The sequence below is a fragment of the Rana temporaria genome, chromosome 6 (genome assembly GCF_905171775.1).
Source record: "Rana temporaria chromosome 6, aRanTem1.1, whole genome shotgun sequence".
In the NCBI taxonomy this organism is placed as follows: Eukaryota; Metazoa; Chordata; class Amphibia; order Anura; family Ranidae; genus Rana; species Rana temporaria.
This window is the reverse complement of record NC_053494.1, coordinates 168,513,357-168,530,474: the sequence shown is the minus strand read 5'-3', so window position 1 is coordinate 168,530,474 and position 17,118 is coordinate 168,513,357. Positions and strand designations below refer to the sequence as shown.

At 46.9% G+C, this 17,118-nt stretch overlaps 1 protein-coding gene across 1 annotated transcript in view; it reads left to right on the top strand.

Annotated features, from left to right (window-relative positions):
- Window positions 1-17,118, top strand: part of MYO3B (myosin IIIB) — a 332,748-nt gene that overhangs the window by 224,072 nt on the left and 91,558 nt on the right. Inside the window, exons 24-25 of the mRNA XM_040358502.1 lie at window positions 3,054-3,117; window positions 9,011-9,110. Of these exons, the coding sequence (XP_040214436.1) occupies window positions 3,054-3,117; window positions 9,011-9,110 (164 nt within the window). The remainder of the gene's footprint in view (window positions 1-3,053; window positions 3,118-9,010; window positions 9,111-17,118) is intronic.

Sequence of the window (17,118 nt, the reverse complement as noted above, 5' to 3'; positions counted from 1 at the left end):
TACGTTTCACGGTGGAGATGGTGTGTTCAGGGTGATGTGCACTGTTAGCTTTCTGCAACACATAGCGTTTTGCTTTTGGGCCAAAAAGTTCAATTTTGTTCTCATCTGACCAAGCACCTTCTTCCACATGTTTGCTGTGTCCCCCACATGACTTCTCACAAACTGCAAACGGGACTTCTTATGGCTTTCTTTCAACAATGTCTTTCTTCTTGCCACTCCTCCATTAAGGCCAGATTTGTGGAGTGCACGACTAATAGTTGTCCTGTGGACAGATTCTCCAACCTGAGCTGTGGATCTCTGAAGCTCCTCCAGAGTTACCATGGGCCTTTTGGCTGCTTCTCTGATTAATGCTCTCCTTGCCCGGCCTGTCAGTTTAGGTGGACCGCCATGTCTTGGTAAGTTTTCAATGTGCCATAATCTTTCCGTTTTTCAGATGTTGGATTGAACAGTACTCTGAGGTTTAAAGCTTGGGATATTTTTTTATAACCTAACTTTGCTTTAAACTTCTCCACAACTTTTTCCCTGACTTGTTTGGTGTGTTCCTTGGTCTTCATGATGCTGTTTGTTCACTAAGGTCCTCTAACAAACCTCTAAGGCCCCGTACACACGATCCGTCCATCCGATGAGAATGGTTAACCGATGAAGCTGACTGATGGTCTGATGTGCCTACACACCATCAGTTAAAAAAACAATCGTGTCAGAACGCGCTGACGTAAAACACGACGACGTGCAGAAAAAACGAAGTTCAATGCTTCCAAGCATACGTCGACTTGATTCTGAGCATGTGCAGGTTTCTAACCGATGCTTTTGCATACTAACCATCGGTTTCGACCTATCGGTTATCAGTCCATCGGTTACATTTTAAAGCAAGTTCTAAATTTTTTGACCGAAGGTTAACTGACCGATGGGGCCCACACACGATCGGTTTGGACCGATGAAAAGGTCCTTCAGTCCGTTTTCATCGGTTTTGACCGATCGTGTGTACGTGGCCTAAGGGGATCACAGAACAGCTGTATTTATATTGAGATTAATTTACACACATGTGGACTCTATTTACTAATTAGGTGACACCTGAATCAATTTCTTCCACTACATTTTAGTTAGGGATATCAGAGTAAAGGGGGGCTGAATACAAATGCAAGTCGTGCTTTTCAGATTTTTATTTGTAAAACATTTTGAAAACCATTTATCATTTACCTTCCACTTCACAATTCTGTGCCACTTTGTGTTGGTCTATCACATAAAATCCCAATAAAATACATTTACGTTTTTGGTTGTAACATGACAAAATGTGGAAAATTTCAAGAGGTATGAGTACCTTTTCAAGGCACTGTAGATTTGATCCCACTATCCCACCACTACTAGCAAATCAAATGAGCGTTCTGAAAACTACAATTTTCTAACAAAATTTTACTGGTATATATGACCAGCTATATCTTCCTTTCTGACTGAAAGCGATAAACTAATGCAACCATCTTATCTGGAGACTGGTAAGCTCCAATATACTGTATAAAATGTTTGTTTTTGGGTTTAGATACTCTTTATGCCTTGTACACACGGTCTGGTCTAACATTTGACCGTGCAAAAGTCCACCGTGAGTCAGTCGGAAGTCCAACGGAAAGAAAGAGAACAGGTTCTCTATCTAAGGTCCGTCGGACTTCTGAAAAAAAAAAAAAAAGTCTGATGAAGGCTACACACAGCCGGTCTTTCCTAGAGAAAAAGCCTGTCGGACTTTTTTTCTCGGAAAATCCGCCCGTGTGTACGAGGTGTAAGTGTTCAGATAACTATATAATAAAACAAGGTAGTTGGAGACATATAGCCAGATTCAGGTACATTGTCGTTTCTTTGTGCCGGCGTAGCGCATCTCATATGCGCTACGCCGACGTAACATTGAGAGGCAAGCTGAGTATTCACAAAGCACTTGCTCCTATATTTACGTCAGCGTAACGTAAATAGGCCCGCGTAAGCCCGCCTAATTCAAAGTAGGCAGGTAGTGGGCGTGTTGTATTAAAATGAGTCGTGACCCCATGTAAATGCATGGCTGTACGAACGGCGCATGCACGCGTATGCTCAGAATCACGTTGCATATACTCCCTAAGATACGACGGCTCAATGCTTTCGACGTGAACGTAACCTACGCCCAGCCCCATTCACGTACGACTTACGCAAACAACGTAAAATCCGACTTCAGTTCCGACGTCCATACCCTACACGACTTAGACCAACTATTTGGTGGTTTATCTTTACGCCGGACGTACGCCTTACGTAAACGGCATAGCTTACTGCGATGGGCGCAAGTACGTTCGTGAATCGGCGTATCTAGGTCATTTGCATATTTGACGCGTAAATCAATGGAAGCACCCCTAGCGCCCAGCGTAAATATGCACCCAAGATACGACGGCGTAGGAGACTCACGTCGGTCGTATCTTGCCATAATTCAGGCGTATCTGATTTAGAGAATCAGCGCATAGATACGACGGCGCACATTTGGACTTACGACGGCGCACATTTGGACTTACGACGGCGTATCAGTAGGCGTAAGTCTTTCTGAATCTGGCCCATAGGAAGATAGTTGGAATTAGGAACTTGGGCTCCCTGGCCCTTAATTTTGCGGGCTCAGTAAGGCCCCGTACACACGGCCGAGGAACTCGACGTGCCAAACACATCGAGTTCCTCGGCCAGTTCAGCCCTGAAGCCGCCGAGGAGCTCGGCGGGCCGAGAGCTCCCATAGAACAACGAGGAAATAGAGAACATGTTCTCTATTTCCTCGTCGAGCTCCTCGTCGGCTTCCTCGGCCGAAAGTGTACACACGGCCGGGTTTCTCGGCAGAATTCAGCCAGAAACTCGGTCGGAAGCTGAATTCTGCCGAGGAAACTGGTCGTGTGTACGGGGCCTAACAGGGAGTTCCAAGATGACCAAGTTACCGGAAACCACAGGGTTCTTTAGAGTTGAGTTTTTTCTGTTATATATAAAGTTTGACCTGTAGGTACCTTTAACTGTGTAATTGTATTTTAATACTTTTTTCTAATCTTTTTCTATGGTTGCAATTTCAGGCAAGAGAACTGTGTCCCAAGCCATTTCACAGAGCCTAACCACCGGGACAAGCAGTCAGGGCAGGTAGATTTACACAAAGTCTCTGAAGTAACTCTACATTGTTACTTAACATTCCTACGTCTAATGTTCTGTGCCGTGTTCACGGCTCTTTGGCTGAACCATGTGAACATGAAACCGTTAGTTATGTTTTGAAGTCTGTGAGACAAAAGCCCTAGCTTGCTAAGAACCGGAGTTCTGTAGAAAGACAGGGAGGTACAGTGAAAAGAGAGCATCAAAAGGCTGGAAATACGCTGCGGAGAATAAAACGCTCGCTGCTCCCCGAGGTGGTGTGTCTGTGCTCTCCGCTTAGCTGCAGATGTTACAGCCTCTATTTTAGTAAAGACCTGAGGTTCTTTGGTAGCACTTTGATATCCTGCTCGAATTCAATATGTGAAACGGAGGAGTCTCTCTGTGACTTGGAGCACAGCGCCGGCTTTGAAGTTTGATCCAATTTTTGCTGCTTACCATTTGATGTTGAAAGGATGAAATGAAGAAAATGTACAGTTTTTTGCCAGTAACTCTGTAGAGCATATGTAAGATAGGAAAAAAAATAACAAAATCCGCTGGATGATATACTTAGAAATGTTAAGCAGATTAGTACCTTCCTATAGCTTTTTGCTGATACAAATGAAGCATGGGGGGAAAGGCGAGGGGGGGGGGGGGGGGGGATAGAGCAAGATGTGCCCTGAGACTTCCAGTTCATAAAAATATGGCTTTAAATGAGCTTGTTTAAAAGAAAATACTTTTTTGATGTTACTTGTTCAATGCAATTTAACCCTTTTAAGAACTGACAAGTCCTCACTTTGTAGTACTTGCCAAAAATATGCATGGAAGCAGATAAAGTGGATTGGTAAAGAGATTAAGGGTCATCGTCTATGTCCCCAGAGCTACTATTAATGGGATTTTCTATCCAAGCTGGGATGCACAGGTTGTATAATCCCACATGTCCCACTTGTACTCATTGCCATGAGTAGAGATTTAGGGGCAGATCCACAGAGAGTGTACGCTGGCGTATCTACTGATACGCCGGCGTACTTTCAAATTTCCCGCGTCGTATCGTTGTTTTGAATCCTCAAAACAAGATACAACGGCATCTGGGTTAGATCCGACAGGCGTACGTCTTCGTACGCCTTCGGATCTAAGATGCAATTCTTCGGCGTCCGCTGGGTGGCGTTCCCTTCGTTTTACGCATCGAGTATGCAAATTAGCTATTTCCGACGATCCACGAACATACGAGCGGCCGGCGCATTCCTTTACGTCGTCTCTAGTCGGCTTTTTTTGGGGTATAGTTAAAGCTGCTATTTCGTGGCATACTCAATGTTAAGTATGGCCGTCGTTCCCGCGTATAATTTCGATTTATTTTTTATTTTTGTGTAAGTCGTTACTTAATTTACGTCCAGGTCAAAACCAATGACGTCCTTGCAACGTCATTTCGCGCAATGCACGGCGGGAAATTTAGGGACAGCGCATGCGCAGTTTGTTCGGCGCATTTAAATGAAATACGCCCCCTCCCCGCCCAATTTGAATTCCGCGCCGTTACGCCGCTTGAGATACACTACGCCGCCGTAACTTACGGTGCAAAATCTTTATGGATTTGAACCAAAGCCAGGTAAGGTACGGCGGCGTAGCGTATCTCAGATACGATGCGCCGGGGCAGATCTTTGTGGATCTGCCCCTTAGGCCCCATACACACGACCGAGTTTCTCGGCAGAATTCAGCCAGAAACTCGATCGGAGCTGGATTCTGGCGAGAAACTCGGTCGTGTGTACACTTTTCAGCGAACATGTTCTCTATTTTCCCGTTAGTCAATGGGAAAAGTCGGCCCGCCGAGTTCCTCGGCGGCTTCCACACTGAACTCGACGAGGAACTCGATGTGTTTGGCACGTCGAGTTCCTCGGTCGTGTGTACGGGGCCTTAGCCTGTCTGCCGGTCAGTCTGGCACTTACCCCATCTAGGCGGGTGGCGGGCAGCGGCTCTGTGTCCTCTTCTCCATTGGCGGCCTTTAGAGTGCGGCTCCTCCCCTCCTCCTAGGCATCCAATAGGATTGCCTGTCCTTCCAGCCAATTGAATGACGAGTCTCAAAATCCGCTTCCTGATTGGCCGGGAGGGCGGATCAGTGTTACAATAGCAAATTTTCATTTTCTGTTGTAACACACCTAAGCCCACCCTATTTTGAAGCCTATTACAGTCCCTGGCTCTAATTGGGTACTTCAAAAAAACATTGCCATTGTAATTCATGCATCCTGTATGCTGCAAGGTGCCAGACACATGGGTAGGGGGAGGTAGCGATGGACAGAGCCTTAAAGGCTCCATTCACGCCATGGCGTTCCATTTTGGACAGAGGGCGAGGATCCCCGCTGTAGTTTTGTTCAGTCAGTCAGGTGATTTACCCAAGCATACAACAAAGTACATATACCAAAAATGTGCCTTTATTATTTTTTTTCTAAAAGGTGAACTTATCTTTAATCTGTAGGCACTATACAAATATGTTGAAACAGTCAAGCATTTCCATGGGGTAGGCTTACTTTTTCACATGACACTGCATGTGTGTTTATGTTTTTGTATATACACTGATCAGCCATAACTCTATGACTACTAACAGGTTAGGTGAATAACATTGATTATCTTACTACAATGGCATCTATAAGACGGTAGGATATGTTAGGCAGCAAGTAAACATGTTGTCCCTGAAGTTATTGTGTTAAAAGCATAAAAAATGGGCATTGCAGTTTGTTTTGTATGGGGCTGCATAGCCACAGACTAGTCAGGGTGCCCATGCTGACACGTATCCACAGCAAAAAGCAACTACAATGGGCACGTGAAAGTCAGAACTGCACCATAGAACAGAGGAAAACAGCGGCCTGGTCTGATGAAACACGCTTTCCTATTGTGTCGGTGGCCAGTTGCATATACGTTGCATCCCTGGGGGAAGAGATGGCACCAAGATGCAGTATGCCCTGGGAGAAGATGCAGTATGCCCTGGGAGAAGATGGAGTATGCCCTGGGGGAAGATGGAGTATGCCCTGGGGGAAGATGGAGTATGCCCTGGGGGAAGATGGAGTATGCCCTGGGGGAAGAAGGCAAGCAGGCAGAGGCAGTGTGATTCTTTGGGAAATTTTCTGCTGGAAACCTTGGGCACAGCTCCGAACTGTCCCTGATTTTGAGGGACTGTCCCTGATTTAGAACAATGTCCCTCTGTCCCTCTTTCCCCCTCATTTGTCCCTCATTTTGGTCTGATCAATATATTTGTATATAAAATGCACTTTTTATCTTTCAAAAAGTGTTTCCCAGCGCTAAACCTTTCATCCAATTTCTAAATTGCTGCATTTGTAAATTTTAAAATCCAATATAAAGGAATAGTAGTGGTAAAAAAAAAAAAAAGCCCTTGTGGGTTTAACTGACTTTTTTGGGTTATTTCTCCTTTAAGGGGGTGTGGCAGGGGGAATTTTCTATGCCTACATACGTTTCCTAGTATGTGTCCCCTATTCCAATCTCAAAATGTTGGGAGGTATGCTTGGGTTCTGCCATTTATGTGGATGCTACTCGACACTTACCATCTACCTAAATATTGTTGCTGACCAAGTAACAAAGGGTATTCCCTGATGGCAGTGGCCTCTTTCAGCAGGATAATGTGCCCTGCCATACTGAAAAAATGGTTCAAAAATAGTTTGAGGAACCAGGCCCGAATTTCCCACAAGGCCACTGAGGCCAGGCCTTGGGGCGGCAGTGGCATAGAGTCCCCCGACGCCCGGAACATACAGTTAAGGGCGGTAAGTTATGGGGGAATCCGCTCGCTCGTTAACAAGTGATTGCGGCGATGTCGCCGAAATCACTTGTAAAATGTGTGCTCCCGTCCGTCCTCCCCCCCCCCCCCCCCCCCCACCCCACATACCTCTCTCTGCTGACTCTGTCTTCGGGACTCCGTCCTCCCCCCAGCCACCGAGTCTGTCTCCTGTTCCTGCTGCCTATGTACACAGTGAGAGGGGAGAGCCAGTACATGTGGAACCCTTCAGGTATAACACTTCCCATCTCAGCTGTGACAGGAGTTCTAGCACAGTGCTAGGACTCCTGTTTTGGAGGTGACAGGGTCAATAAAGAGAACATGTCACCTCCAATTGCTATCACACATGGAATTGTTTTCTCATGTGTGATAGCAAAAAAGTTAAGTAAAAAAAATTGCTAAAAAAATGAATAAATAATAAGAAATAATAATTACATTAATAAAATAAAAAAGTAATTAAAAAGTAAATTAAAAGAAAAATAATAAGAAAAATAATAAGAAAATTATACAAAAATAAAAAAAAGCAAGCGACAAGCTACAAATAAATAAAAATAAAAAAAGTGATAAAAAAATAAAAAATAAATGAACTAACCGTGCCGCCCCTGCCATCCGGTTGCCATTCCCTGTTGATTTGGGGGGGGGTTTGGTTGGCGGGGAGGGGGTGCATTGCGGAACCTGGCCTTGAGGCGGCAGGGAGCAGGGAGAGCAAATCCGGCCCTGTGAGGAACACAATAATGAGTTGTTGACTTGGCCTCCATATTCTTCAGATCTCAATCCAATCGAGTATCTTTTGAATGTGCTGGACAAACAAATCTGATTCATTGAGGTGCACCTTACAATTACAAGACTTAAAGGATCTCATATGGACGGTTTGGTGCCATATACCACAGCATACCTTCAGAGATCTAGTGGAGTCCATGTCTTAACTGTTCAGGGTTGATTTACAGCAAACGGGGGACCTACTCAAAATTTAGGTGGGTGGTGATTAAGTTATGGCTAATCAGTATAGCACCTTAACCACTTAAGGACTAATGCACGACGATATACGTCGACACATTGGCTCCTGTAGGCAGATGGACGTACCTGTACATCCCCTTTAAGATGCGGCATTGTGGGCGTCCACCGTGAGCTCCGTCAGTCCGACCACGGGTCCAGCGGACTCGATGTCTATGGGGATACCCGCAATCGTCTCACGGAGAGAAAGAACGGGGAATGGTGATGTAAACAAGCATTTTCTCATTCTTCCTAGTGACAGGACACTGATCACAGCTCCCTGTAATCATGAGCTGTGATCAGTGTCATGTCACAGATAGCCCATTCCCCCACAGTTAGAAACACTCCCTAGGAAACACTTAACCCCTTCAGCACCCCCTATTGGTTAACCCCTTCACTACCAGTGTCATTTTTACAGTAATCAGTGCATTTTTATAGCACTGATCGCTGTATCAATGACAATGGTCCCAAAATGGCATCAAAAGTGTCCGCCATCGCCGCCATTACTAGTAAAAAAAAATTATTAATAAAAATGCCATAAAACTATCCCCTATTTTGTAGACGCTATAACTTTTGCACAAACCAATCAATAAGCACTTATTGCGATTTTTTTTACCAAAAATATGTAGACGAATACATATCGGCCTAAACTGAGGAAAGAAAATATTTATTTTATATTTTTTGGGGATTATTTATTATAGCAACAAGTAAAAAATATTTTTCTTCCTGGTTTTCAGGGAGAGGTGCATGCTGGGCGATTTTTAGGTACAGTAATGCCCAGAGACTCCTGGGAAATTAGTGTCATCATTTCCCAGGAGGCAATGGGGTCTTAGGACAGGAAGTTGAACCACCTAGGACCAGGAACTAGGCAGATTACGAAAATGTGCCTAGTAACAGCCAGATAGAAGTGAGTAAAAAATATATATTTTTTTTACATTAAAGGCAAGCTGTTAATAGAAAGTTCATTTTTTAGGGTGGAACTCCGCTTTAAATAATCTATTACTTCATGGTATTGTTTAATATGGAAAAATGGCTACTTGAGAACAATACTGCAGATGTCATTCTTGTAATCTGCCTGATCATCTGATAATTTTTTCAAATAACACTCTACATTTCTTTGTTTTTTCTTGCATCTGTTTTAAGGATTTGGATGTCTCTCCAAATATAGTGACCAATAAGAATGATTCAGAAGTCATTGTAAACAATCGGTATTCAAATTCTTTTGGATCATGCAGAAGTACAGGTACAGTACACAGTTTTCTATAATCATAATAAAATGCTGATACATTACCCTATGCCTCTAAGTCATAACGGAGAATCAACCAGCACCATTTCCAACTGGCTCATTGCTATGCTGTCTCCAATGTAGTGATGAGCTTGGTCATGTTCAGATTCTAGTTCAAACCCTCCTGAGTGCAGCCCGCCAGGAACATTTTACCTGTACTTGGCCAATCATTCTGCTGGGCAGGGAATGCCTCTGCCACTTATAATATGTCCAGTACAGTGACAGCTTTCTGGCAGGCTTGCTCAGGTGGGTATGGACTAAGATCCGAATACACCTGAGTTCATTTTTAGTTAGCACATACACTATATTGTCAAAAGTATTGGGACACCTGCCTTTACACGCACATGAACTTTAATGGCATCCCAGTCTTAGGGTTCAATATTAAGTTGGCCCACCCTTTTCAGCTATAACAGCTTTAACTCTTCTGGGAAGGCTGTCCACAAGGTTTGTGGGCTAGGCTCTGGTTAAGAGATTTCTTCAGCCAAACATGAAGACAAAAAGCAGCGCCCTCTAAGCGTAGTAATCACGTTTTTAATGGATAAAAACAAACAATTATTATCAAGATGTCACTCACAAAGTGATATAAAACATGGGCTTATCTGTAAGTGGTATCATCCGTTAGAACATCTGGGGTGCAGGTGCTCCGCTGGTCCTAAAGGTGTGGAATGGACGTCCCGTACTACTATCTACCGCAGCCGCGGGAAGGTAGACCTCTGATACTGGGGAGGAAGAAGGCGTCCTGGTGGTGGCCACAGTACCATCTACCGCAATAGCGGGATGGTGAACCTCCGATGCTGGGGAGGAAGGAGGACAGCGCTCTGTGGAGCGCAGCGGTGCATTGTCACTTTCGGGTGTACGTCACGGTATGGCCCCATGATGTACACCCGGAAGTGACGTTGCACCGCTGCGCTCCATGGAGCGCTGTCCTCCTTCCTCCCCAGCATTTATTTTCACATACTTTTTTCTACACATGATTTATGATGATTGTGTAAACGTATGAGCTTTGTTACATTTGAGACCACATTTGGTAATTTTATATTAAAGTGGATGTAAACCCTCTCCTATACCCAGTCAAGTGAACAGCCTCTGATGATACACAGGGATGAAACAAATCTTCCTACATAGGTTTTATTTGTATATCTGCTGTCTTTAGCTTTATATACTGTTTAGAAAGTGCACATTGTGTTAGATTTTTTTCTTCCTGTTTCAGATGTGGGAGGGGAGTCTTGGCATACACTGTGTGACAGTTGATTGGAGAAAAGACACACATACCCCCCCCCCCTTCCACATAGGCAGAGGAAGGAAGGAATGTGCAGAGCTGTGCTGTGAATAGACAAGCTATCAGCTCATCTCACCCACCTGACACAAATTTCCAGCTGCTTTTATCTCCTGTCTCGGAGATAGTTATAATGAAGTTATAATGCCGATAGCAGAAGAATGGAACTTAGAGCATTGGGGAGAGATATGTCACTGCGTCGCTTGAACTGACAATTGCGCAGTCGTGCAATGTTGCACTCAAACAAAATTTGCGTCCTTTTTCTCCCAGATATAGAGCTTTCTTTTTGTGGTATTTGATCACCCCTGCGTTTTTTTCCGCTATAAACAAAAAAAGCGATTATTTTTTTTAAAAAAAAGCAATATATTTTACTTTTTGCTATAATAAATATCCCCACAAAATATATATATAAAAACTAATATTTCTCAGTTTAGGCCAATATATATTCTTCTACATATTTTTGGTAAAAAAAAAATCTCAATAAGTTTATATTGATTGGTTTGCGCAAATGTTATTGTGTCTACAAAATAGGGTATAGATTTATGGCATTTTTATTACTGGTATTTATTTTTTTGGTTAGTAAAGGCGGCGATCTGCTATTTTTTTGGGGACTGCAACATCGGACACCTTAGACACTATTTTGGGACTATTGACAGTTATACAGCAATCAGTGCTATAAAAATGCACTGATTACTGTGTAAATGACACTGTCATCGTGGTGCAATGCAGAGGGACCACTTGTAACTCAAGTTAGAGCTGTAGTAGGGAGCAAGAGCCGCATAAGCCAATGCCTCCTCTGTAGTGCTGGCTCTTGTCCCATGCAGACTGATAGCAACTGGACTCCACCTCTTACGTCGGCTAGCAGACTCCAGAGTGGTGGCAGCAGCAGGAAAGAAGAGATATTCAGGTCAGTGTGAAGCAATACTCTGGGCAAAATAGTAATAGTATAGGACTGCTTTCACACTGATGTGCTGCGGTTTACCTACACCACGGGTGCAGTACAGTGTACCTGCAGCTTTCCTGCGCTTTGCTATAGACTTCTATTATATCCTGCTGGTTTGTTGCACTTTGTCAGGGTACTAGCTCCATCTCTGACAGATTCCCGCACATGCCCAGTAGAATGACATTTTGGCGCATGCCTGTGCGTGGTTTGCGCGCACGCATGCGCGGTACGGCAGCGCGCCGTGTGCGTGGAAGCGCGCACGTGCACGTATGCGGCAACCCTGGGGCCAATCAGAGGCCGGACATTCCTATTTAAACCAGCAGCCTTCCCTGAACAGGTTGCTGGTTTGTCTTCAGCTCCTATGTGTTTCCCTGTTGCCGTACCTGCCTGTTTTGACCCGGAATTCCTGACGACTCTCCTCTCACCTGGAACCTCTGACCCTTTGGCTAACGTTACCTGGATTGCTGTTGTCTCCTGCCCCTTGACCTTGGCTTGCTCTCATGGACTCCCTCTGAACTCTCCTGCCCTTGACCCTTGGCTTGTGACTCGGATTTGCCCTCATCTCCTGTGGACCCTACCAGACTCACCTACCAGTTCCTGCCTGACCAACGCTTGTTTCCAGTCTTCTGCACCTGCCCTGCTTCTGTCAGCTGCACCAAGTCTTCCTGCCAGCTCCCGGCGCCGGTGCCTCCTTGTGCCGTCCCAACCTCTGTCCCAACTCCAGGGAGTGGTCTGCACAGGGTCGCAAAGGTGAGCCGCCCTCAGCATCTCGGTCTCGGTGAGTACAGGTTCTGACAGTACAAACCAGCCAGATGTCTGAGACCGACAGGGCGCGCTCACCCTTTGAGACGCTGTGCCAACAGGTCTCCGCCTTAACAGAGGCAGTCCAGAAGCTTCAGGAAGGCTACCTCCAGATTGATGGCCGCCTCCAACAACTGGCCGGTTCCCCAGGTCCATCCACTGCAGCCCTAGCCTCTTCACCCGGACCTTCTGCTGCCCAAGCTCCTGCAAGCCCTGCCATGATGGGGAGTAATCCCGAACCCCGGGTCTCCATGCCCGAGCGATTCTCAGGCGACCGCCGGAAATATCGGGCTTTCAAGAATGCCTGTTCCCTTTACCTGGCCTTGCAACCTAGAACTTTTGCGACCGAAGCTGTTAAGGTTGGATTCGTAATCTCTCTCCTTTCTGAGGAGCCTCAAGCATGGGCACACTCCTTAATGGAACAACGCAGTCCAATACTTGACTCTATGGACACCTTCTTCACCCACATGGGGAAATTATACGACGACCCCCTACGTGCAGCCACTGCAGAGGGTACTCTGCACAGCTTAAATCAAGGGAGACGGCCGGTGGAAGACTACACCGCCGAATTTAGAAAGTGGTCTGCTGACACAGGCTGGAATGAGTTGGCCCTCAGGTACCAATACCGCCAGGGCCTCTCTGAGAACCTAAAGGATGAGCTTGCAAGGTCGGCCCCCCCTGCCTCTCTGGAGGATTTAATCCAAACCGCCACTCAGCTGGATAGGCGCCTTCGAGAACGTCGTTCGGAGAGGTTCCAGTCCAACCGGCCTAACTGGGTTCCACCAAGATATGCTCCAGTACCTCCGCCTCACCCAGCTCCACCAAACACCTCATTACCCGACCCAGAGCCGATGCAGCTTGGTATAGTACGGGCCCCTCTGACTCCAGAAGAAAGACTCCGGAGGCGTCAATCTAACCTCTGTCTGTACTGCGGAGCCGCCGGACACTTTTTGCACACTTGCCCAGTAAGGCCTTGTAAGTCGAAACCTCCATCTGCTATCAATTTCCCTGTTACCAGTTTGCCTCAGACTTATGTTATCCTCTTTCTTTCCCTACAGCTCCCGAAAGGGGCAACACGTCTGCCGGCGATAATTGATTCCGGGGCCTGCAGCTGCTTCTTGCACTCATCCTTGGCCCAAAAGCTGCGTATCCCCTGCCGTACCAAGGATTTTCAGCTGCAAGTTCATCTGGCTGATGGCTCTCTTCCCCGTTCCGGATTGATTACCCAGGAAACCCTTCCTCTTTGTGCCATCTCAGATTCTGGGCACCGGGAGTTCCTCTGTTTGGACTTGATCCCGTCCCCCATGTTCCCTATCATTCTGGGTCTCCCTTGGCTACAAGTTCATCTGCCCTGCATTGATTGGCTCAAGAAAGAAGTCAGCTTCCCTTCCACCTACTGTTCCCAGCACTGTCTCGCACCCGCTCCAGTCGCCTGCTCCACGCTAGCTACTCCACCTGAAGACCTACAGCATGTTCCTCCAGCCTACCTAGACTTCAAGGATGTCTTTGACAAAAAACAAGCCGATTGTCTCCCACCACATCGGTCATATGACTGCCCCATTGACCTCTTGCCCGGATCTGAAATTCCCTTTGGGCGCATATTCCCCTTGTCAGAGACTGAGTTGAAGACCCTCAAGGTCTATATTGAAGAAAATTTAAGTAAGAAGTTCATCCGTCCCTCCTCCTCGCCAGCGGGGGCGGGGATCTTCTTTGTCGAGAAAAAAGATGGATCGCTTAGACCCTGCATTGATTATAGGGAGTTAAACAAAATTACCATCAAGAACCGGTACCCGCTGCCTCTAATCCCCGAGCTCTTTCAAAGGTTCCGATCAGCTCAGGTTTTTTCTAAATTGGACCTCCGGGGCGCCTACAATTTGGTCCGAATAAGGGCAGGAGATGAGTGGAAGACTGCGTTCAGGTCCAGATTCGGGCACTTCGAGTATCTGTTCATGCCCTTTGGGCTCTGTAATGCGCCCGCCACCTTCCAGCATCTAGTCAATGACATTTTTCGACAATTTTTAGATGACTTCCTCGTAGTCTACTTGGACGATATTCTCATCTTTTCAGCCACAAAAGAATTACATCGGCAACATGTCAGGCAGGTTCTCACCATCTTGAGACAACACCGGCTTTATCTCAAATCAGAAAAATGCGAGTTCGAAAAGACATCAGTGCAATTTTTAGGATTTATCATTTCTGTGCATGGGGTAGCCATGGATCCCCAGAAAATCAGTGCTATTCAGGAGTGGGCACCTCCAACAGACAAAAAGGGCGTTCAGCGCTTCATTGGCTTCGCCAATTTTTATAGACGATTCATCATCGGTTTTTCATCAATTGTTTCTCCCATCACCAAGTTGACCCGCCAGGGGCACCGCTTCCAGTGGCCACAAGAGGCTCAGGAGGCCTTTATCAAACTCAAAACAGCCTTTACCTCGGCACCTGTACTTTGTCATCCGGATTCTACGTTACCTTTTGTTCTAGAAGTGGACGCCTCGGAATCTGCTACAGGCGCTATTCTTTCCCAGAGACAGGGACCGAAGTCGCTTCTTCACCCAGTAGCCTACGCCTCTCGGAAACTAAGTCCTCCTGAGCGCAATTACGACGTAGGCGATAGAGAACTACTGGCCATAAAATTTGCACTGGAGGAGTGGAGGTACCTGCTGGAGGGGGCAGCGCATCCCATTATCATTTTCACTGACCACAGGAACCTGGAATACTTACGGTCTGCAAAACGCCTTAGGCCCAGACAAGCCCGTTGGGCTCTTTTTTTTGCTCGCTTCAATTTCCATATTACCTATCGTCCTGGCGCAAAAAATGGAAAAGCTGATGCCCTCTCCAGGATGTTTCCAGAGACGCCCGATACTTCCGAGCCCAGCACGATCCTGTCACCTCAAAATTTTTTGCTTCTCCCTCAAACAGATTTGTTGACTGCTCTAAAGACCGCATGCCAACGGTGCCCTGATCATGAGGTTTCCTCCTTGGAGAAAAAGGACGACCTGCTGTGGTCTCGTGGGAAGATTTTTGTTCCAACAGAGGCAAGACAGTTAATCCTCAGCACCTTCCATGATCGTAAATTGGCTGGCCATTTTGGTACCCGTAAAACTTCCGAACTGATCTCTCGCTCCTTCTGGTGGCCTAAATGGAGGTCCGACTGCAAGGATTATGTCTCTTCCTGCATTCGCTGCCAGCGGAGTAAGGGGCCAAACACGAAGACCTGGGGGCTGCTGAAACCCCTTCCTATCCCAGAACGGCCCTGGATTGACATCTCCATGGACTTTATTGTCGATTTGCCTCCTTCAGCCGGGTTTACCACGATCCTAGTCGTGGTGGACCGTCTGTCCAAGATGGCGCATTTTTTGCCCATGGTGGGTACGCCCTCCGCGGCAGACACAGCCAAAATCTTTTTTAAAGAGATTATCAAGCTCCATGGAGTGCCCAAAAGCATAGTATCTGACAGAGGTACTCAATTCACATCCAAATTTTGGAAGGAACTTTGCAGAGCTTTGGAAGTGAAGATCTGTCTGTCCTCGGCCTATCACCCTCAAAGTAATGGCCAGACAGAGCGCACTAATCAAACGCTAGAACAGTATCTACGATGCTTTTGCTCAGTCTCCCAAGACGATTGGTCCTCCTTGTTATCTACAGCCGAGTTCGCTTACAATAATTCTATACATTCTTCCACAAACCAAACCCCGTTCTGGGCTAACTTCGGTTTCCACCCTTCCTTTTTGCCGGACTCCATTCCGGAAACATCTGTGCCAGCGGTCCAGGAACGTGTGACCTGCATCCAGCAAAACTTTCAGAAGTTACAGGAAAGCATGCAGCAAGCTCAGCAGGTCTATAAGAGGTTCCATGACAAGGGGAGGAAGGATTGCCCTGTCTTCAAAGTGGGGGAGAAGGTCTGGCTATCCGCCATCAACCTCAAGTTACCTATTCCCTCTCGGAAGCTGGGTCCAAGGTTCATCGGGCCATTTGAGATCAGGCGAGAAATCAACCCAGTAGCTTTTGAGTTGGCTTTACCCAGGTCCTACAAGATCCACCCTGTGTTTCACGCCTCTCTGCTTAAGCCCGTTGTGTCTGACCCCTTCAACGGTAGAGAAGAACTGCCACCTCCACCAGTGGAGATTGAGGGTGAAAAAGAATTTGAGGTGGAGGCTATCTTGAGCTGCAGGAAAAGAGGAAGGCAGTTGCAATACCTTATAAAGTGGAAGGGATATCCCCCTGAAGATAACTCTTGGGAGCCTTCCCGGAATCTCCATGCCCCTCGCCTGATTCGGGCCTTTCACCTGGAACACCCGGAGTTAATGACCAGTTTGGGCGTCCGGAGTCCGCCCCTTGGGGGGGGGCACTGTCAGGGTACTAGCTCCATCTCTGACAGATTCCCGCACATGCCCAGTAGAATGACATTTCGGCGCATGCCTGTGCGTGGTTTGCGCGCACGCATGCGCGGTACGGCAGCGCGCAGTGTGCGTGGAAGCGCGCACGTGCACGTATGCGGCAACCCTGGGGCCAATCAGAGGCCGGACATTCCTATTTAAACCAGCAGCCTTCCCTGAACAGGTTGCTGGTTTGTCTTCAGCTCCTATGTGTTTCCCTGTTGCCGTACCTGCCTGTTTTGACCCGGAATTCCTGACGACTCTCCTCTCACCTGGAACCTCTGACCCTTTGGCTAACGTTACCTGGATTGCTGTTGTCTCCTGCCCCTTGACCTTGGCTTGCTCTCATGGACTCCCTCTGAAGTCTCCTGCCCTTGACCCTCGGCTTGTGACTCGGATTTGCCCTCATCTCCTGTGGACCCTACCAGACTCACCTACCAGTTCCTGCCTGACCAACGCTTGTTTCCAGTCTTCTGCACCTGCCCTGCTTCTGTCAGCTGCACCAAGTCTTCCTGCCAGCTCCCGGCGCCGGTGCCTCCTTGTGCCGTCCCAACCTCTGTCCCAACTCCA